This window comes from Mustela nigripes, chromosome 7, assembly GCF_022355385.1.
Source record: "Mustela nigripes isolate SB6536 chromosome 7, MUSNIG.SB6536, whole genome shotgun sequence".
NCBI lineage: Eukaryota > Metazoa > Chordata > Mammalia > Carnivora > Mustelidae > Mustela > Mustela nigripes.
Genome location: NC_081563.1, coordinates 105,780,629 through 105,804,299, shown reverse-complemented (window position 1 = coordinate 105,804,299; position 23,671 = coordinate 105,780,629). Strand labels below are relative to the sequence as shown.

Here is a 23,671-nt window from a genome sequence, read left to right as displayed (position 1 = left end):
GGCAACCTACATCTTCATGTATCTACATTGTCATGTATCAGGTATCTTTCTATTTTCTCCCATCCATACTGAAAGGCCTATATACACAGGGCCCTTTTCTTCCACTTCTGTGAAATAGTAACCCCCTGATGGCATGAGATTCATTAGGCTAATTCAATAAAGAAATATATGAATTGAAAATCCTTCGAAGGACAGAGAATCTAGAGGAGATTCCAAAAGCAACGTGGTTAGGTCATACTTACTTCTGACATTTGTTTAGACCACCAGCAGCAATGATGGAAATGACACAACCTTATCCACACAAGTGTACGTGTTTATGTTTATGTCTTCAAAAAATGAAGAGTGAAGCAAATTTTGGAAAATATTGTTACTATCTTAAAATATTATTTAATGGTAAGCTTTACTCCTTTACTACCTCTTTGTTGATTTCAAAGAACTGAAGATATTTTTAAAAGATAATTAGAGGGACACATGTGTGGTGCAGCTGGTTGAGCATCCAGCTCTTGGTTTTGTTTCAGGTCATGATCTCACAAGCATGGAATCAAGCCGTGCCTTGGCCTCTGTGCTGAACATGGAGTCTGCTTGAGATTCTCTCTTCCATACCCTCTGCCCCTCCTGCTCATGCTTTCTCTCTTTCTGAAATAAATAAATAAGTTTTTAAAAAGGAATGTTTAGAAAGTTATTTAATTAATGTAGATGAAAGTTGAGGAAATATGATTCAATTCTTATTGTAACATAAAATTCACTGGGGATAACTTAATAAGTTAAGGGGTCTTTTGTAAGCTACCTTTAAAGTTAAACACCTAAGAGGAAATTTAATTACATTTTGTGGACAATCTTCCCAGGAATAAAGGGTTAAAACTGCCTCCTTTTTTCCTTTTAACTCATTTAGGCACTCTCTGGTGTCAACAAAGAGATCATTTATGTCATGTATGAAGAAATCATTTCAAAGGAACAACCATTTGATTTAAAATGAAATCAATAATCAACTACAACAGCTTAAGATTGATGATCCATGTTACTTTCCATGTATATTTTCTTATTAAAACAGATGATCATCAATTAATTCAGTTGATCTCTTAATAAGCTATAAATGAGGACATCTGCAATAATGTATCACAAGAAAAATTGTCATAATCTTTTACAGACATCTCTTCTGCTTGGATAATGGTATTTGTTTATCTTTGGATTCCCAGAGCATGAAACATAGTGCAAGTAGTAGGTATTCAGTTAATGTTTATGACTAAATTAATCTGTCAATTGTTTTGAATGATATTATACTCATTGGCTCACTTGGCCCAACCAGCCATCTCCTGAGGTATTATACCAATCTTTTAGTAGAGGAAAATGGTAATCTGTAAAAGATCATGAAAATAATAAGTAATGAATCTTGGACTAAATTCTTTCCATTTCTTTCCTCATTAAAGTACTGGAGGAAAAGATGGAGGGACAGAGACTATAAATGCTTCATTACATGTGACTCATTTTTAAAATTTTTACAGTACTGCAGGAAAATGTGTAATAACAAGTGCTAACATGAAGAATTGTAGGGCATGTAAATTTTGCAAATTCTAATCATAGTCAATAATAATTGACTTTTATCAATCACAGTTTGGCCTCAGTTCTTCTGTATATAAACATTTAAGCAAAGTTCTTGAGATATGTTTGAGTGAAATATAAAATAACAGAGATAAAAATATGATATAGAATATAGTATCAATTTAAATATTACTTCATAATTTGAATTGCTATTGATCTAAATAGAGATTTGGGTTTCAGCTTGTCATTTGGTCATTGAATAAGGATTTTATGGAAATAAACATATGGTATATTTTGTAGTCAAAGTATTATATAAGGAAAAATGAAGATGATCCCTATGAAGTTAAAACATGTGATTTTTCTATTTTAATTCTAACTAACCATGTGACATTTGGGAAGGTCATTGAATCTTCTGAGCCTCATTTTTGGGAAGGTACAACCACAATAAGGTATATCTTTCCTTGCCTACCTTCTAAGGTGGTAGGGAGAATCAAATTTGGCAATACACATGAAAATACTTTGCAATTTCCCCCTTAATATGATGTTATTTATTTTATGACATTGTATTACCGATTATTCACATAATCACTTATCCTGCAAGACACAAAATATTTGAACATCAATACAATTGATGAGGACAACATGCTTACTGTTGGAAAAGCTTCGTTCTGACTTGCAAAGCAAAAAAATTTAAAAAGCAAGCTACCATTTTATGTAAATATAGGAATTAGCCCAGTAGTATTTGTTTTTTTCATCCCATTAGAGGCTGTAGAGTAGTATCTGCTTGTGTGTATGTTTACATAACTATATAACATTACTGTCCTAGGAGATTCTAAAGAACCCTCACAACCTTCCTGTTCACTTACATTCTTCTTGGCCGAAAAGTTGCAGTATATGGAGAATAGGTGACCCCAGAGTTTTTAGCCCTCATGCAGTCAGAGAGCAAAACTAACAGAAAATAAGCCAGACTACTGCACTGACTGACGGCCTCATTTAGGGAGGCGTCAATTTAACTTTAAACTCATTAGCTCATTGAGAGCAGGGGAGAGAAGGGGATGTCTCCAAATGCAAGAAACTGTTGCCATAGCATTTTCCTTCTCTATTTCTGCCTACTTCTCCTCCCCCGAAGCAGCAACAATTTGTGCTCTCCCATTTTCTTTCAGCAACCAAATGTATTTTCAGAAACCAGGACTCCAGGGATGTGATATCTACACCACCTAATAACTGTACCTGGTAGGGATATTGAGTAAGTCTGAGAGTGTTGTTAAGTTTCTCCGGACAGAATCATCTTTGCGGATGCAATTGCAGAACAGGAAACAGACTCAGGGAAAATTTTTAGCCCCCCCAAAATCTCATTGGCTATCTACGCAAGCTAAGGCACAACAATCACTCCTGCAACACACCGGATCCCTTTCAGTACTCGCAGCCGTGGACAGCTCTCTCACCTCGCGCTCTGTTCCTCCGCAGTGAGCCTCCTCGCGTTCAGCCTGCACGGGTCGGTGCGGCACCCGCCACCAAGAATTCGCCAGCGCGCAGGGAACACGCGCTCCCTCCCTCCTCCCTCTCGGTGCCCCCGCCCCTCGCTCACCCCGGCTCACTCCAGCGGCGACTTTGAGGGATTCCCTCTCGGGCGGCCTCTGCAGCAGCACATCTGGCCTCATTCTCTGCACCGCGAGCATGGATCTCAGAGGAAGAGCCTTTCCCAGCGTCTACAGACTTCGAGTTCTCCTGATGCTGTTCCGTGAGTAGTGTCTAGGAGACCGCGAGGACAGGGTGCACTATTTGCTGAGAATAGAACAGGCAGAGTAAAACCAGTAGCTTAAGGTCAAAATGTGTCCCTTACGTTTTGCTATTTTCTTTCTGGGGGTTGGGAGGGGTGGGGGTGGAGGGCCTTCCCGCCAGTGGCAGGGAATTCCCCAGAGGGCCACACACCTGTACCGCACAGCCCAGACACAAAGCTATGCGAGCCTGCTTTGTGGGGTCAGAGCACTGGCAAGAAAGATTCGGTTTAAAAGCCTAAGACGAAGGAAAAAAGCCTTACAAAATAGTAAGGCTTTACATTTTTTAATTTTTATTTTTATTATAAATTAGCAGCAGTGGAGTTAAAATTGTCGGCGCTAGGTTAGAGAAACGGCTCGCAGAGCACACAGCAGCAGGCAAGGAACTTTATCACCCCAAAGCCCGCAGACCACGATATTTCCACCCTTGTGCGCGCGACGCGTGGGCTTGCTGAGCCCGGAATCGATAGGATTTTGGGGGGGGGGGTGTTTCCGCAGATACAATGGCTCGAATCACAGCAGAACAAGAAGTGGAAAATCTCTCAGGCCTTTCCACTAACCCTGAAAAAGATATATTTGTGGTGCGGGAAAATGGGACGACGTGTCTCATGGCCGAGTTCGCAGCCAAATTTATTGTCCCTTATGATGTGTGGGCCAGCAATTATGTCGATGTAAGGAACCTTTTCCCTCCCGGCTTGCTCCTAGGGCTCCAGGGGCGAAGGGCACCCTCCCTCAAGGCCCCGTGAAGACCTGGGTCGCCCGCCTTTCCCCTCTGCGCCCCTGCAGGCTGTTCCCGAATGCTGCATGGGGGTTCCGGCTTGTAACGCCTTCTGCTCACCCTGCCTGCTTTGAAAGTAAACCCCCTTTCTCTGCTTCCCTAACGGCCGGGTCTGCACGTAGAGCATCTAACCGCATGTTCCCGGACCTGGGAGCGCGCGCGCAAAGGAGCGCCCAGGCGTGCAACCCCGAGTTTGGACGCACTGCCCTTTACAGCCCCACGGAGGCCGGGCTCTCTGAGGGGGTGCGGGGCGTCTGTGTTCCCAGCTGATCACGGAACAGGCCGATATCTCACTGACCCGGGGAGCGGAGGTGAAGGGCCGCTGTGGCCACAACGAATCCGAGCTGCAGGTGTTCTGGGTGGATCGCGCCTATGCGCTCAAAATGCTGTTTGTGAAGGTAACCCGGAGCGGGGCGCTCAGAGGCAGTGCTGCCTGGGGGTGGGTGTCGGCGGGGACCGCCTCTCGGTTTCCTCACGGAGCAGCCGTGGGGGCGAGTGACGCGCTCCTCCCCCGCTCGGCAGGAAAGTCACAACGCGTCCAAGGGACCCGAGGCGACGTGGAGATTGAGCAAGGTCCAGTTTGTCTACGACTCTTCGGAGAAGACCCATTTTAAAGACGCAGTCAGTGGTGAGTAGAGGTCTCAGAGCTGGGAAGGGAGACGGGGAGACCGCGGACACTGCAGAGAGCACAGCCCTGGAGAGATTCGGAAATTTTATGGAAACTGATCCTTACTCTGCACTCCCAGGCCACGTCCGCCCTGGGCTTTCTCGCCAACGTAGAGGAAAGCTAGAGCACCAGTGCGTCTGTGCCCTGGGCCTTAGGCCTTGTACATGCGCAAGGAACCAAGGACCAGCCCATCACCCAGTCACCCATAGCTTGATCCTGGATGAGCCTTCTCTGGAGAGCCTGTGATCTCCTGGCTGCTTCAGGACGATCTCTTATGTTTTGTCCTTTAAAGGAGCACGGAGAAGGGCAGAGCTGGGTTTTTTTTCCTGCACCCTGGTTTTTCTTCTCATGCGGGGAAACTTGAAAGGGTCCGTGTGGCTTCTCTTGCTCAGGATTTGATAGCCTCCAGTATCTTTTTCTGCTCCTGTCCCCAGGGCTCACACTCCATCTTCCGTCATGGACTGCAGCCACCCCAGAGCAGATTCTGAACGTGTCCTAATTTATTAGCTTTTCCTTCCCATCACTCCCACAACGCACCCAGATCCTCCAAAAATATCGTGGCAAGAACAACAGCCATTCGCCAAATAAAGTTCCCATGTGCAGGCACCATCAAAGACCACACCTGAATTAATTAATTACCTAACTTATTTATTTATTTAATAAACTGTCTAATATCCTAGTAAGGCCTTCCATCACCTGGGCATCTAGGTTGGGAAAAGATTTTTATTGAGCACATGAAAGAATGTTCATGTCATTTCTCCCTTTCTACCTGTTTTAATCATTATAGTAAAAAGCATTTTCTTTTCTTCATCAATTCAAATACTTCCCCCAAATACAGTAGATGCCTTCTCCCACCACTGGAAAAAAAAATTGGAAAAGAGAAAAAAAACAAAACAAAATCCACAAACATGTGCCAGAAAAAGAGAAAAAGGGGGCAGACCTCCAAAGAGTATATGTGTGTACCAAGACATCTGCCCAGTGCACCAGCAATTAGACCTGCTTTGTTTAGGAAGATATTTTATTCAGTGTGGATCAGTGTGAAATGTGAAAGATCAAGTCACTCTTTCTTTGGAATTTCCATTGTCAGGGTTTATATAGTTAAAAAAAAAAAATGGTTGGATGTTTAGGTACCACTCTCCTCTTCCAGACAAAAAATTTCTAATCAGTGTTTAAGGAGCTCATGAAACAATGGGTGTACTTGTCCTTTGTCACCACTTGATTTTCTAGCAGAGTCCCAGCCCCTGCAAGGCAACACAGAGGATTAGAATGGTGACTGGAGCTGAGAATCAGGAGCCAGCTCTCTGGCACAGGAGATTAGGAGGTTAGGATTCTGCCAGGAAGCGGGTCCTCACATTTGCTCTGGGTCTTCCCTGCAGCTGGGAAGCACACAGCCAACTCCCATCGCCTCTCTGCCTTGGTCACCCCAGCTGGGAAGTCCTATGAGTGTCAAGCTCAGCAATCCATTTCACTAGCCTCCAGTGATCCACAGAAGACAGTCACCATGATTCTGTCCGCAGTCCACATCCAGCCTTTCGACATCATCTCTGATTTTGTCTTCAGTGAAGGTAGGTTGGTGGGGATTGCAGTGGGAGGAGAAGGCTGGAGCCAAGGGAAGGCTGACATCATGGGGAAAGGGACCTGTGGGGGTCCCAGGCTGTTACTGCTTGTATTTTCTTTAGGCTGACAGGACACTTCCTTTCGCTATAATATTTTAGGAACGGTATCAACTTCCTTCGATGGCTTCTTCTCCTTTCCTCCTTCTCTCCATTCCTTCTTCTCTCATTTTCCCTTCCCTGCTCCCTCCATCCCTTTCTTTATGTCATTATCTTTTCTTTCCTCCCATCCTTTACCAAAGAGGAACCCTGATGGAGAGAGACGTAACAGGGTCCATTTGGAAAACCTGTATATAATTTTGATGCAAGTTTCCCAATGAAAAAGCAGCTAAAATCTCAAGTACTTCTGTAGTGAGCCTTGGATTGCAAAAGGTCCTCTGCTTCTGGAGGCCTCAGTTTCTCCATGTTATTTCAGGCACCTTCAGCTGTAGGTTTTACCAGTCTTTTTTCGTGTGGCTAGAATGTAGTCGATGATGTGTGTGCAGGTGTGCACGCGTGTCCTTGCACATGCTTGCACACGTCACAGAGAGACAGAGAGACTCAGGAAGACCTGTGCTACTCCAACACTCACCCTTGTGGGGAGGAACCCGTTGAGGCTCTGGGAAGGGAGGGTTCCTGATCTTTTCCTTCTGGGGTGTGGAGAAGGGCTTCTTCTCAGTCTGTGCTGGTCTCTGTAAGTGGGTCAGGCAGGATATAGGTGGGCAGGTTCAGGATGTCCACATTCTCTTGATTCTCTGCAGCCCTCTAGAGGTGGGCACATTTCTGTAGCTTATCTGAATCTAGCACATATTTACACTGGGCAAATGCAGGGTAAGTAAAATTTTAAATTCATTTGTTCTTTCTTGTCTGGAGAAGGTCATTAAGAACTGGGGAGAGATTCTGGTTGCTTTATAGATACCTTCCTTTGGGCTGGGGGTCCCCAGGTGAATACAACCATTGGTATATACAGAATATCAGGGAATCCCCATCTGTATCATACACAAATCATTAAATCATTTCCCGGGGAATCCAGCTTTCATAAAATTCCCCTCCCAACTCAAAGTGTACTGAATACAATCTACTGGCACCTCTACCAGGATGATTAAGGACCTCTTGGGCATTCTTAAGTTAAATAGTCTTTGACAGAAGACCCAACTTCTTTCTTTATTTTTGTATTTTTACCACCTAATACAGCATTTGGCACACTGTAGATGCCCAGGGGAATCTGGCCGAATTGATATTCTGAAGCCATGGACACGATTAACAGAAATTTCCAAATCTTGAATGTCAGATGAAGCAGAATTTAATATATTTCCTAAGTCGGTGCAACACTTACTTCCACACACTTAGGGAAGAGATCCATTTTAATGGCTCTTCCAGAAAAAGTGAAACTAAACTCTGAGTATCAAAACCATTGCATTAAAAAAAATCTGATTATAGAAGTATTTTTAAAATGTAACAGTGTCTTTCTTAGGCTGAAAATATTAATTATAATTAAATGTAATTGAACATGTAATTGATTACTGCTGACCAGGAATTCAGGAGGCACATTTAGGACTGTGTAGAATCAGTCCCCATGGTCCCTCTGATAGATACTTGTGAGTTTATAAGGGGCCTTTGTATAGTCTCTATTTACTCTTTGTAAACAAACAAATGGTTAGCTGTTCGCAGGCATGTCCTTACTTTTTGGTGCTACTAGTGCTATGATGGCTGCCTTTAGGTCCTTCCCACAGCCTCACTTTCACTCATTCTCCCTTATTTCCATATTGATTCTTACAGTCATTTGCGAACTGAGAAACCAAATCTTATTGATGTGTGGGATCCTCTGCAAAGTGAAAATAAATGGGTACTGAGTAAGGGCCAGAAGCATTTTCCTGAACATCAGTGAAGTTCACGGCATGGCCTTAATGGGCATCTTTTGTTTGAAAAAGAGTTTTTATCCACTTCCCCGTCCTGGAGTGGCACGGTTGCTGGGTAGACTTCAAGAGTTTGTAAGCATATAGAACTTTCTAAAATACAGATATATTAAGCACCAGCCAATTGTACTTTTCTCACTCAGGCTTTTCTGGGTAATAATTAGGATGTCCCCTCCCGTAGGGTGCCCTGGGGCTCAAAGATCCTGCTCCTGGGAGGAGGCAAGCCTCATTCAGAATCAGTCACTGGATCCCTGTGCCTTTGTGTGGCAGGGGCACTTTTGTTTTTCCGCTCCTCCCATCTGTGCCTCTCAGCACCTGCCCCCCACTGTGTTTTGTAAGAGATCATTTTATTTGATTTGGTAGAATACAAGGCATTCCTTTTGGGGTGCTATTTTGGGACTTGGCACTTGCCCCTCCCCTTTCCCAGAATAGAAGCTCAGGAGGCTCTGATGTGTTGCCCCTACCCCAGTGAGGGAGGCGGCAGTATCTGGTCATCCGTGTGCACGCTCACTGTAGGGGTCTGTGCCTGTGGCTGGCAGGTGTGCGCAGGACCTACAGCCAAAGCGTTTCCAATGAAGTACTTAATTCTCTGTGTAAGGGGGCCATACTGACAGTCTGAAATTTCACACCTGCCTGCTTAATAGACTCTAAGAAAAACAAGGAAGGGTCAGTGAAATGGATTACTGGATACCCATGGGGCTGAAAGCAGCTCCAGTAGAAGTTGACATCTCTATCCCATAAATCCCTTTAGTGCTTTGAGCTTGGCTACAACCCTGATCCTCAACAGAGCTCTCTTAGACCAGCATGTCTCCAGCTGCAGTGTGCACACAGATCTTCCGCTGCATTGTGCACAACTGTGGTGATCTTGTTACCATGCCAAGTCTGGTTCAGTAGGTCTGGGGGCGGGGCCCAAGGTGCTCCATTTCTAGCAAGCTCCCTGGGGATGTTGCTGATCTTTGGAATACTGTAGGGGGTTTGAGGGACCTTGAGCTGATCAAGGAGAGGCAGTAACATACAAGTTTGATTTGGTGGTACTTGGACAGGTTTGCATGAGGGGGAAGCTGCTCAGAGCATGAGACTGTCCAGAGGGAGATGTATGGGGACCACCATCTGGAAGGGGAGGAGGGCAAAAGACATTCTGGGGGGGATGGGGGCATATGTGTCTAGGTGATATGGCTCAGCAGCATGGTAAGGAGTCTCTGGGTCTGAGAGCTCTGAGGGGCAGTGGAAGCTAAGGTCTTAACACCTGTAAGGCCCTCGCTTATCAATTAGGTAACACCTGGTGGGTGAGGAGGTTTGGTATGCAAAGCAGGCAGGCTCCAAGTAGCTGAAGATGTGTTTGTTTGGGCTGGTTTTTAAATAGCTAGATGTGTAAAAATTTGAGCTGGGCATGGCAGGCTTTCGAACTAATGGTCTCAGCCTGCAGTGAAGGAATGAACCACCTAGGGGCCAATACACAGAGGCTACTTTGGCTCATTTCTGTAACCAACACACTTTCATGGACAACGATCAGCCTGTAGTTCAAGGCACCTCCTGCTTCGCAGTTGGGGTCGATTAACGTGTCCTTCCACAGTGAAGTCCCTGTAGTGCGTCCCTCTGAGCGCCCTAGAAGATTTCTGGCTGGGCTGGGATGAGGAATGCCACACTGACAGGCAAAAAAATCAGCCCGAGAATTGTAATGGCTTGAATGAAAGGCAAATTTTACGTATGCATAATCACAGAAGATTATGTGATTAATATAATCACATACAGAACGCAGAGGGTGTCTCTGTTCCCCTTTAAGAAAGATTCGGGTTTAACAGGCATTTAAAAGTGACCACAGAGAGGCTGGTCCCTTTTCAGTTCTCAAGGGGGAGAAATAAGCAAACTAACCAACCAACCTGTAAAGAAGGCGCTGAGATCCCAGATTACTGCAGAGAAACCGAGGCTCAGAGAAGTGAGGTTCTTAGGGAAGTCCGCCCTCCTGGTGGCTGCTGGGGCTGGGGCAAGAGCCTGCTTTGGGGATCAGATCCTGTGCTCTTATCCTCTCAGAGTTTCAGCTCCTCCCGCTGAGCAGCTATAATAAAACATGAACGTGGGAGGCGCCTTTACGAAGGGTGTCAGGTCGCCTGAATTTGTGAGTTTTTTATTAGTATTCCTAACAGTGTGATTGGGAGATGCCACCTGATCTCTATTTTACCCAGATCTGTGTTTTAGCGGTAATGAACAGGCCTTACCTTGCTCTGTACACCAGTCCCTAGTAGAGCCCCCTGTGGCTAGCTGTCACATCTCACCTCAAGTGCAGGAAGGTTTAGCTGATGATGATTCAGAGCCTTGTATAGACCTGTGGCTTACTTAGCATCTACCAGCCCCAATCTGGGTCACCCTGGGTGGTTGTTCCTCAGGATCTCCTGGGTAAGCATCGAGGGGGAGATAATCCTGTTAAGTACTGCTAAGAACTATGTCGAGGGCTGGGATGTGAAGCCCTCATGTGGGGCCTTGGAGCTGAGCCATTTGTAGAATTCAATATTCCTGGTGCTGTCCTGGAACACAGTGTTTCAAGCTGGGTTCTCCTAAGAGCAGATCCCATGCAAGTATGTAAGTGCAAGTGGTTTATTTAGGAGGTGATTCTAGAGAGCACTGATAGGACGCTGGGGAGGTGAGATAGGAAGGCAAGACTACCAGTAACAGGAGCATTAACGAGCAGGTGTCCACTGTGGCTGCTGGGACTTACACAGCTGGAATCTCTGGGAGTGTAGAACCTACCTCTGACTATCTGGCCTGAGATAGTGGGAAAATGGCACTTACTCACCGACTCCCATCCATCATTGATGGCTGCTGGGGTTGGGGAGCGGTGTAGACTTTCTTAGACTTCTAACCTGCCCTGTAGGCAAAACCTGCTGGAATATGTGGGACTAGTGAATGTCAAGACAATAAGACACTATCTAGGTCTGCTGCACCTAGGTACTGGGATATATGAGCTTATCCTGCCATGCCATATGCCTCATGCACAGTAGCATCTCTCAATAATTGCTTTTATTATCTTTTTTTTTTTTTTTTTATTGCTAGTGCTTACATCTTGGTGAGAGGATCTGCTTGTCTTCAGCCTCGGGTACTCATGCTAACAGTCTCTCAGTTTACAAAATACATTTTGCTGAGGTTACGGGAGTCTAGAGCCAGTCCAGAGAAAATGGGAAGAGGGGTAAGCCCCTCCCTCCAGCTGCCCTGTCAGTGTGGAGGAAGCCCAGCCAGGAAAAGATTTGTCCTTTCCTCGAACAGGAACGGTCTGTGCTGTTAACAGAGCTTGAAAAAGCAGGCAGCTTGCTGTTTTGCCCACTGCCCATCTCGGTGCTGTCCATTTAGGATGCAGTGAAGAGTTTTGGGAGTTGGACAGCCTCTGGGAGTAAATACAACATTGAGATGGTCATCAAACCATCCAACACACAAAAAATGGTGGTCATCAAACAAATAAATGAATAATAAATAAGTAAGTATATAAATAAATAAATAAAAACATGGACTAAATAACAGAACCTAAGATGAATCAGGATTTTAGTGGGGGCATTAGATTTATGATTGAGGGAATCTTATTTGGCCACTGACAACTGGCAACAGATTACCCTCTGCTGTCTGTTCTGTCTTCATCTGGTTCTTTCCCATGACTAGACTAGACTGGTTCTTGTCTTTTCCAGCAATAAGCCATTCTAGGGCCCTGAGCCCAGCCAGGGCAGAGGCATGAGGGACCCCAAACCCTGTGGAGATGAACCGGGAGTTAAGGGCCTCTGAGCATGCAAAGCCAGATTCAGTGTAGGCAAAGCCAAAGAATATTCTTCTCCCAGGCAGAGATCTAGGGCCTTCCTTGTTTTAGAAGGAATTGCACAGAATCTTAATCCTGGATTCCATAGGGGCTGTGGATAATACTCTGGAGTGTGTGTATTTTAATGGGAAAAAATTGCATCTTTATTTTACCAATTTTTAACTTTTAATATCCCTTTCAATTATAAATGAAAATAACAACTTGTAGTAATATTAGTGGTAATAATTACTTAATAATTAATAAATAGTGGTAACCTTGTCACCAAGAGAAATCATAGGTATTTTTAATCCCACATTCATGGGTGCAGACCTTGCAAAGTGACAGTGATGCTTCTCACTACTTTGCATTTACTTTGATACTCCTCATTACTCATTATTTCTCATTACTTTATCCCAGTCAGTGTGTGTACTTATAAAGGATTACACACATGACTTTCTCCCAACCAAGATATTTTGATAGCTGAATTTCAGTGTATCTGTTTCCTTTGTAGTCCTATGTGGTTCTGCATTTGTAAGCAGGATTCTGAAAAAGGGTGATGGTTTCATCATTACTGGTATAAAAAAGGTGGCACCTCCTGTCTTAGTGGGTCATGGCCAGTACCGTTATAAGTAAAAGAGAATAGACTGGCATGGAGAAATTTTTAGATGTACAATGTCAGGAGATGTATTGTTTTGTGAAGCTCTGGTTTTAGTTATGTGTATATACCTGTGTTCTGAGTTCAAGTGTAAAACATTTTTCCCCTCTCTGGGTCAGAAGCAGAGTTTGAAAACATTAGCTTGAGCCTGAACGTGGAGAGTGTGATCTATGATCTATGGGCTCACAGCCTCTCATTTAGAACCCCTGGGGGGATAGATGAGTTCAGGACTTTGGATTTTAGGAAGACGATATTATATTATTGTCCATATATTACGGAAAAGCCCTGAAGAGTCCAGGCATGCCCTGCAATCAGTTATATTATTATTCTCTCTTCCCTCTGGAGAAACTGGTGAAACTTCTTTCTAAGTACAATGAGAATCATGAACATCATGACATTGGTTCAAGTCCAGTGTTGCTGCCAAATGAGTAATACAGAGAACTTTGAGCTTCCAGAGCTCTGTGGGTTTTGGAATGGTGGATAAGGGATGGCAGACTCATGAATTCCCCCTTATTTGACAACCTAGTAGATATGGGTGGCTGAAGATGGGGATTCAGTATTTTTCATGATAATTTTTGACATCCCCCCCCATGATTATTATTATTGTTTTTAAGGGGACCCCATGGAATCCCCTTATTTCCCATGATGATGATAATAATAATTATTATTAGTTATATATATAATAAATATAATTATATTAATGTAATTATATATAATAAATATAATAATAATAATTATTATTTCCCATGATTATCTCATGATTATTAAAATTATTATTATTTATTATTTTCCCATGATTATTATTATTATAGTTTAATACTCCCTTTATATACCCCTTTCTGTGGTGTGTTTAGTTCAGGTTTTTCCTAAGACAACCAAAAATATTTCTTAAGAAGTAAACCACAATTATAAGGCTAAGTGAAATAAGTCAGAGAAAGACAAATAGCATACAATTTCACTCATACGTGGAATTTAAGAAAATACAAACAAAGAAAGAAAAAACCAAAAGACCAGACTCTTAACTATAGAGAACAAACTGATGATTACTGGAGGAGAGGTGGGTGGGGGGCTGGGTGACAGGGATTAAGGAGTGCACTTGTCACGATGAACACTTAGTAATATATAGAGTTGTTGAGTCACTCTGTTGTACGCCTGAAACTAATATAACACTGTATATTAACTATACTAGAATTAAAACAAAATTAAAAATTAAAACAAAACAAAAACCAAAACCAAAAAAAGAAGTCAATCACAATAGTTTTTTAACCATAATATTCTTTGTCAGAATACATTATGCTTTTCTCCAGTGCCTTCCTTAAAGGATGGGATATGGGATGTCATTCCCCCCGTTACTATACCAAAGTTATTATCCATTTAAAGATAATACTTTGGGCAGTATGATTCATACACCAGTTCTGACGTGCGGGTGTTTTTTCCAACCACTAAGAAATTCTCTGACAGCATCTGGGTGTTCTGCAGTTCAACTTACTGCTGACACTGTCTCTCTAGAGATACCATAAATACCACTGGTTAAGGGCTCCTTCCTACAAGACTGCTCCCCGCCCCCACTTCACACACAAACTCCAAGTCCAGGTTATCACCTGGACTTCTGATCACCTTGCTTTTGGAGGTTTCCATGACCTTCTCCTTGAATTCTAGAGAGGCACACAGAACTCAGAGAAACATTTTACTCACTAGATTACTGGTTTCTTATAAAAGGATAGAACTCAGGAACGGCTGTTGTAAGAGACACATAGGGGAAGGCATTGGGAAAGAGGGTGGAGCTTCCATGCTCTTTCCAAGCCCACCACTCTGCCCAAATCTCCAAGTGTTCACCGACCAGAAGCTCTCTGAATCCCATCCTTTGGGGTTTTATTGAGAATTCCATAGGCACGAGTGATTAAATCACTGTCCATTGGTAGTTGAACCCCATCTCCAGGCACTTTCTCCTTCCTGTAAATCAAGGGAGTGGGATGGAATTTCCAACTGTCTGATCAAAAGGTTAGTTCTCCTGGCAACCAGACCCCATCCTTAGGTGACCTAGGTGCTTTCCCAAATTTTCCACATTAGCATAAGCTCAAGTGTGCTTGAAAGGGGTACATTATGAATGTCAGGGTGTTAAGTTTGCAAGGAGCACATAGAAAATGAAGAAAGCCACAGTCTACATTAACATTACACAGGCAACAGTTGTTATGAGGAAAACAAATAGCCTTTGTTGTTAACAAAATCCCTGCACCAGGAAACCCCATTTCTACTCATTTTTCTCTTTAAAGAGGCAATATGGTATCATGGGGAAAAAATCAGTCTTCTGGGTATGGAGTTCTGGGCCCATAGCTGTCTCTGGTACACCTTATAATGACAGCTAGATTTTTCCCTGGAGAAATGGGTATATTGGACAGCAGGCTGATGCCCAAAGTGTGGGACTCATTAGAGCTGAACTAAATAGTGAAAAAGAGAATTCCCTACTAATTCTTTTTAGTCCTCTGGTTGCAATAGAGAAAGGTTCAGTTCAGTGCTAATAATGGGTCCTTAACATTTCCCTGAATTTGCCAAAATGTCTTTTTAAAAATCTTCTTTGTAAAAATATCTTTTTTTTTTCAGTTGGGGAATGCATGTATGTATATGTTTACTTATTTATTTAAATAGTTTTATTCAGGTTATAATTGAAATGTAATAAGCCACACATACATAAATGTATGATATGATAAAAATTGACTTCAGAGGGCACGTGGGTGGCTCAGTGGGTTAAGCCTTTGCCTTCGGCTTAGGTCATGATCCCAGGGTCCTGGGATGGAGCCCCACATTGGGCTCTCTGCTCAGCAGAGAGCCTGCTTCTCCCTCTCTCTCTGCCTGCCCTTCTGCCTACTTGTGATCTCTGTCAAATAAATAAAATCTTAAAAAAAAAATTGACTTCAGAATACACCTATGAAGCCATCACTACCGTCCAGAAAAATCAACTTACCCATCCCCTCCAAAAGTACCCTCCTACCTCTTAGTACTAAATACGTACCCCCACTGAATTCTCAGAAACTGAACATACCTAGGTGAGCAGTATGTAGAGCCATGGAGCCCAGAAGCCCTCCTTCCTGCCCACCCTGTGATTCTGTAGCCTTTACATGCCAGTAGCTCAGGTTTGCTACGGACCTGACCCCAACTCTCCCCCCAGCTCCTTTCAGCTAAGTGCCATCCTGCTGTGCTGTTGGGTTAGGCTGTTGGAATTCAGATTGGGGCTTCATTTCCCCTGGGCAAATGACTTAGCCTCACTCCACCCTATCTGTAGAATGGGTACAATACTATTTATCTCATAGGGTTGCCAGGGGGATTAAATGAATCAATCTTTGTTCTTAGAACTGGAAGTTAATTTAGAAACCAAGCATGTGAAGTATACAGCTTTTCCAAAGTTGTATGTTTGCCTGCAGTCTTCTAGGTTCTACTGAATAGAAAAGATTCCTGAGGTTCTTACCTTAGACTCCTTTCTGCTGGGCTGAGGAGAGTGGGAGGAAGGACTGTATCAACGTGGATTCTGGAGCAGCCTGGCACACAGTTGGTGCTCAATAAATGTTTACTATGTCACCCTGACTTAAAAACTTGGTCTTTATGAAGAGAAATCAAAGCCTATTTCCTCTAATTGTGGCTTATAAGTTCAGGGAAAAGGCGACCAGTTACCCAGAAGGAGCAAAGGCACCTGAGCAAATGTCTCCTGGTTTCTAGGAATAAGCTTTTTTTTTTTTTTTTTTTTAAGATTTTATTTATTTATTTTAGATAGTGGGGGGTGGGGCAGAGGCAGAGGGAGAGAGAAAATCCTCAAGCAGACTCCTTACTGAGCACAGAGCCTGACATGGGGCTCGATCCCAGGCCCCTCAGATCAGGACCTGAGCTGAAATCAAGAGTCAGCTGACTTAGGTTTCCCTCTAAGAATGCAGTTTTGCTCTGATCTACAAACTGTGTGATCCCCAGGTTTCTCCAAAATTGCTTTTCTGGTTCTAGGTAAAAACGGAAGCATAGGGTTATTAAACTGTCTTGAGGGTAAGGGTGTAACATGGAATCAGACATCCCTTTAGGTTCAGAGAAATAGGGGGTGCTTTGCTCCCTTGGCCTACCTTATACAGCACACAAAATACAGCCTCATGCTCCCTACGGCAAGATCCCTGAAAGTGATCCATGCTTCTGGCTGGCATTCTGCATGTCTAGTGATTGTCTTGGGAATGTGCTGGTAACATTTTCTTTCCTGATCTAAGTGCTGGTTACATGGGATGTTCACTTGTGAAAATCCATCAACTTCTGCACTTTCTTTTGTTAAAATTGTAGTATAAGTTACATATACTAAAATGAACAAATCTGAAGTATTTAGCTTGATGCATTTTTACCTCAGCTTGCAACCATGTAACCCTTACCTAGATCAAACTATAGGGTATTTCCTTCATACCCACAAGTTCCCTTTCCTGTTCCCCATACGTAAATACTTTTCTGATTTCAATCACCATAGACTTACCTGTTCTTGAACTTCACATAAATGGAATCGTACAGTATGTGCTCTTAGAGTATGTGTCTTAGAGTTTTCACTCAATATAATGTTTTTGAGATTCCTCCATTGTGTTAAGTATAGCCATAGCTCATGCCTTTTTATTATTGATTAATATTCCATTGTATGAATAGACGGGTCTGTTTTTCCATTCCACCTTGATGGACATTTGGGTTGTTTCCATTTTAGATTATTGTGAATAAAGTGTCCATCAGCATTTGTGCTCAAGTCTTTTTGTGTACATATGTTTTCATTATTCTTAGGTAAATAGGATTAGAACTCTGGGTTATAACGTAGGTGTACATTTCCCTTGACTAGAAGCTCCTAGAAGTAGCTGTAGCATCTTCCACCAAGGAGGTATAAGAGTTCCAGTGCCTTCACATCATTATGAACACTCGTTATTTTCAGTCTGTTTGAAAGCTGTATATTGTGTGCAATTCTCTATGTGTACACACACTTCAATAAAAAGTCAAAAAATTAAGCCAGCAATAAAAATGGAGTTTGTGTTTAACGCTGAAGCTCTGAAAGTGCAAATCAATCATCTGGGTGTTTCACTGGCACCTGCCAGGAATCCAGTGACTGAATGTTGCCTTATTTAATTGATGCCTTTTAATTTTACAGTGTGCAGAAATATTAAGTGGTACATCCTTATCATTGGTCAGAGAAACATTATGTCTAAGTAAAAGTTCTCCCCAAATGTTCGTCGAGAAATCTTTTCACCTCCACTTCCAACTAAAAAGGATTTTAGCTTTGAGAGGAGGACTTGTGATTAAAAAGATCTTGACTGAAGCTGATCACTTTCTTCTTCTTTCCCATTTCAGAGCATAAGTGCCCGGTGGATGAGCGAGAACAGTTGGAGGAAACCTTGCCCCTGATTTTGGGACTCATCTTAGGCCTCGTCATTGTGGTAACACTGGCAATTTACCACATCCACCACAAAATGACGGCCAACCAGGTGCAGATCCCTAGGGATCGATCCCAATATAAGCACATGGGCTAGGGGCCATTAGGCAGGCAGCCCCGGAGACCCCCTCCCCCAGCTGGATCAGGTAAAGAAACAAAGCACTTTTCCACCTTGTACATGGGATACACCAACATAGCTACAATGCAACAGGCCTGGGTGTCCAAGGCTTGCTTGGCCTGCATCCATGCTTAAACCCAGGGATGGTGGGAGGGATTCTTTCGGATTCATGGGATGAATGGCAGATCTTCTCTCCACACTGGGGAATGAGGAGGGAGGGGTCAGCCAGCTTTCACGCTCATGGTGGCTTGGCTTTCTGTCTCCAAGAAGCAACACATACAACTCAGAGGAGTATCTTGCTCTGAAGTTTAATGATGAAAAGACACTTCTTTTGGAAAGACACCCCTTTAGGTTCAGAGAAATAGGGGGTGCTTTGCTCCCTTGGCCTACCTTATACAGCACACAAAATACAGCCTCATGCTCCCTACGGCAAGATCCCTGAAAGTGATCCATGCTTCTGGCTGGCATTCTGCATGTCTAGTGATTGTCTTGGGAATGTTTCACTGCTACCTGCACCCAGTGACTTTGCAGCACAGACCCCATTTAATGTAACTATGCAAAGTTGTTTGGGCTCTAGTATGTCAGGTCCAAGTAAGGGGACCTGAAGAATCAATCGTGTGAGTTTGTTTTTCAAAATGAATTAAAACACACTACTGTCTAACATGTGGCTGCTTTTTTGAAACAAGAAGACAACATGGTTTCTAACATGGTTTCTTTGGCACCCGGAGAAGTGAGGGGTTTGGTGAAGATGGGCTTTCATTTCTGAAAGAGGAAAGCAAAGAAAGGGCAGGGAAGCTAAAAGAGGGAGGTTGTTTTTTCAGGTTAAAAAAAAAACCCATGGATTTATTTTGGCAAACAGTTTTAATAATGGCCCTTCTTGAACGACTGGTCTAACAAGGCTTCTTGTGCTTTCTGGTCTTGAGTTTGGCATTTCACTTCAGATGAAAAAGCTGGTCTGAACACAGGAGCCTAGGTTGAGTTGTGTTTGAAGTAAAATAGAACTTGCTGGAACTTCCCAGAGACATGTGCAAATTTTAAATTTCATTCACTTTCTAAATAATCATTTTTCTGAAAAATTTGAGTCAGGAGAGGGGAAATCCTTTCCTCTGATGTTAAGGATGGGAATCTCCCCAACCCCCATACGATCTCTTACATGAGAGGCAACTCATGAGTTCATCTCCCCAAATCCTCAACTGTTGAGAGGAGCATATCCTTAGGAGTTCATTATCCCAGGAAACCTTGGTAAGTATTGGTCAATTGCTGTTCTGTTACCTGTTTGTTTGCTGCTGCTCTGTCAGTCTGTCAGTCTTTTTCCCCTGCATCCTCTGTCTTGAGTGTCTGCCTGGTACCAGGGAGGAAGACAGTTGCACATTGCACAAGGAAAAGGAAATACCTTCTATCAGCTGCCATCTTGTCACCCCATGTCCCAAAGCTGACAATCTCTTTTTTAGCATCTCGTATATTTTTTAAAAACTTTCCATTTTTATGGAACCACCCAATAATTTGGGGGTAGAAATGGACACTTAGATGTATCAATGAGTTACCCTTGCTTTCTGTTCAGAAAAAAATATTTCGACCCGATTCATATTTCTGTATACTCCGTATTTCCTTTTTTCACTTTTATGAAAGTAAATTTGTGTCTTGAAAATTTCACTTTCACAAAACATGGGACTCATGATGAGTTTTGGAATTGTCATCCACTCAGCAAACCGTCAAAAAACAGGTTTTGAGCACCTACTGAGTGCAGGCTCTGTGCTGCGTATACAGTAGTAAACCAACAACTCAGAGTCTCCGGGGTATGGCTGACAGACACCCGTCCACAGATTGTTCCGAAAAGAACTAGTGCCCTGGCTCTTTTTCCAGTGTTATCACATGGCTGCATCCCCGTGGTTAAACAGATCAATTAAGTCTTTCCAGAATCCAACTTTCTGAATTTTCAAATTTCGGTATTTTTACCCCCCTTGCGACATGCAGTCTATATGAAGACACATTACCAGGACTATTATTGTTTTTAATCACAGCATCTCCATTTAGTTTTCCTAAAATTAGGTCTCTAGCTCAGCCTATTTTCTTTGGACCTCACCTTATTTCTCCCAGTCCTGCCTTTATCTTATCAACAAAGCAGAATAAAGGGGAGCCTCAGGGTCACCCCAGATGCAGTGGTTTCTAGGTGGAGAACACAAGTTGTCCAGAGGGACTGACTCAGCCCTGGCTCCTCTCTTGGCCCTTCCCACTGTCCTGCATTTCACAGCTGCCCCTGTACCTGGGGCAAGCTGAGATGGCGGCCAGCATTGTTTCTCAAGCTCAGAGAAGAGAGAGAAAATAAACAGACAACCACAGATGCTCCATTACCCCCTTAACTGTCATTTTCTTTTTTACTGCAGTTTTAACCACAAATGCCTCTGGGCACAAAAGGATGCTGGGTCTGGTTGCTAGACTGTCTGCCTGGAAAAGCCCAGCCAGATGAACCATATGCAGATTTCTTTGTCGGGAGGAGGAAGGGGGAGTTTGATTTAAATTTAAATTCTGAGTGCTTTTCTTTGCAAGATCGGCACCCTCCCCCCCCCCCCCCCCCCCCCCCCATTCTCAGGAAGTAGCTCCCAGGGAAGCTGTCTCAGGGGTAGGGGATACTCTGGTCTCCAGCCTGAGAAAGCCCTCTAAACTATAACCACTCTCTTCCCACCGATTGGCCAATCTTTTTGTTAACAAAGACTTGGCAAAACCCAGTAGGTGTGGGAGACAGTGGAGAAACACAAATGGAGAAATGGGTTGGGGGGATGGGGAAGAGGTAGGACAGACCAGCAGTGTTTCCTGGAGGCAGCATGCTGTGTGCTCAGGAAATGTTTCTCTGGGGAAGTGGTCCAAGCTGGCACTGGACACAAACATGTTCCTAAAACAGAAATCTGAGGGACAAGAAACCAGCAGGCATAGCTTTGAATCAGTGTGTCTCCAAGTGTGGTTTGCACAGTGTGCATCAGTCATCCCAGGGGGCTATTGGAAAACATCAGTTCTAGGGGTGCCTGAATGGCTCATTCAGTTAAGGGTTAAGCATTGGACTTCAGCTCATGTCATCATCTCAGAGTTCTGGGCTTGAGCCCTGCTTCAGGCTCCCACATCAGCGGGGAGCGGAGTGTGGTTGTCCCTTTCCTGTGCCTCTCCCTATGCTTGTGCTCTCTTTCTCTCTCTCTCTCAAATAAATCAATAGAATCTTTAAAAACACACACACACACACACACACACACACACACACACACACACACACAAACCAAAAAAAACCAAAAAGAAAAACATCAGTTCTAGAGCATCATCCCAGACTGACTGGGGACCTCTCTGGTGAGAACTAGAATCTACAATTTTATTATGCTTCCCAGACAATTTTGATGCAGTGGGATGAAAACTGGTGAAAAAGCCTTTCTCTCAGCCTACAGGCAATGTTGGGCACACCACCAGGCTTCTCTATACTCTCTAATCTGAAAATGGAGCTTGCTCCCCAAAGTTATCTGGGGATTCATGATAGTACATTTCAGTTTCTAGCACAATACCTGGCAACCTAGAAATGCTCCATAAAAGCTAGTATTAATGACTAGTGTACTAGCACAATTCTTCACATGAGCATTCAAAGTTCACCTGCCATCCAAGTTCAGGAAAGATCCGAAGGGACTGATGCAGGGATTTTTAACCTGGTGTTCACAGTTTTCCACACCAGTTTATTGTGAATTCAGAGTATGTTTCTCTGCAACAACTACCCCCCCCCCCCCCCGCCCCACTGCCCAGTAAGCCACTGGGGAGGAGGGGTTAATTTACAGGGGTGGGAGTGACTATCAGAGTGCATGGACTGGGATGGGAAAAAAACACACCTTTAGTTTTTATCAACCTCAAATGAAAGACCTTATTTCCTTCAATTACAGACATAGTCACCAAACCACTATGGTACAGGCAAGAACTGTCATCAGTAGAAATCACTGCATTACACCTGTTGCAGAGATCTCAAAAAATCACATAGGCTTATTACTTTGAAATTATGGTAGTTACTAGATCCATCATAAGATCTTGTTATTTAAGAGACGCCTGGGTGTCTCCATGAGTTGGGCGTCTGCCTTAAGCTCTGGTTATGATCCCAGGCTCCTGGAATCAAGTCCCACATTAAGCTCCTTGCTCAGTGGGGAACCTGCTTCTCCCTCAGCCTGCTTCTTCCCCTCCTTGTGCTCTCTCTCTGACAAATGAATAGATAAAATCTTTTAAAAAATCTTGTTAATTAATACATAATAATGACAAAATTAACATATTTTGATAACTATACTTCTCTTGGTTCCCTATGTATTTTACTTTCGCATTTAAAGACATTTTCCTGAAGAGTCCAAGCTAAGAGGGTCCAGGGTATAAAATTAGGCTAAGAACTCCAAGGCTAAGGGCTACTTCAGTTGTCATGTAAAGTGATATTTAGATCACCTCACACCTGTTAGTATGGCTATCACCAAAAGGCAAGAAATAGAAAGTGTTGGCGAAGATGTGCCTTGTTGGTGGGAATGTAAAGTGGTGCAACCACAATGGAAAATCGTAAGAAAGTTTCTCAAAAAATTAAAATTGAAATACCATATGATCCAGAAATCCCCCTCCTCTACATATCCCAAGGAAATGAAAACATTAACTTGAAAAGATGCCTGCACAGCCATGTTCATTGCAACATTATTTACAATGGTCGAGATCCAAAAGTTACCCAAGTGTCCAATGATAGATGAATGGATAAAGGAAACATAATGTGTGTACACACACACACACACACACAATTTCTCAGCTATTAAAAAAAAATCCCAAGAAAGGAGGAAATCCTGCCCTTTGAGACAAGAATGGACTTTGAGGACATTATGCTTAATGAAGTACTTCAGATAGTGATAAACATTCACTTATATGTGGAGTTAAAAAATTTGATAGATACAGAAAACTGATGGCTGCTGGAGGCAGAGGATGGGGGGTTGGGTGAAATGGATGACGGGGTCAAAAGGCACAAAATTTTTTTTTATTTTTATGAAATAAATAAGTCCTGTAAGATAATGTACAGCATGGCTATGATTAATCATACTGTATTATATATTTGAAAGTTATGAAGCATAAATCTTCAAAGTTTTCATAAGGAAAAAAATTGTAACTAAGTTGTTGATAGATGTTAACTAGACTTATTCCACAACATATACATATAGCAAATCATGTTGTACAAATGAAACTAATATGTCAATTATCTAAAAAACAAGTGACTGAACTTGTCAGACAAACTTGTCAGGTTGTCTGCTAGGGAAGGATTTGCAAAGATTCATACGACCCATGAGATAACAAGTGTTTGTTGACACTGACTGACTGTGGATTTTCTGGACCTTGGTCTGGATGATGAGTGAACAAAATAGGTAAAAAAAAATCCCTGCACTAACAGTAC

The 23,671-nt window shown here is 43.1% G+C and overlaps 1 protein-coding gene across 1 annotated transcript; it reads left to right on the top strand.

The window, feature by feature from the left end:
* Nucleotides 1–2,872: 2,872 nt before the first annotated feature.
* On the top strand, nt 2,873–18,904 carry LAMP5 (lysosomal associated membrane protein family member 5). Its single transcript, XM_059407911.1, has 6 exons — nt 2,873–3,280; nt 3,816–3,988; nt 4,362–4,493; nt 4,618–4,723; nt 6,139–6,327; nt 18,044–18,904. The coding sequence occupies exons 1-6, from the start codon at nt 3,217–3,219 to the stop codon at nt 18,220–18,222; spliced, it is 843 nt and encodes a 280-aa protein (XP_059263894.1). The 5' UTR covers nt 2,873–3,216; the 3' UTR covers nt 18,223–18,904.
* The last annotated feature ends 4,767 nt before the right edge of the window (nt 18,905–23,671 follow it).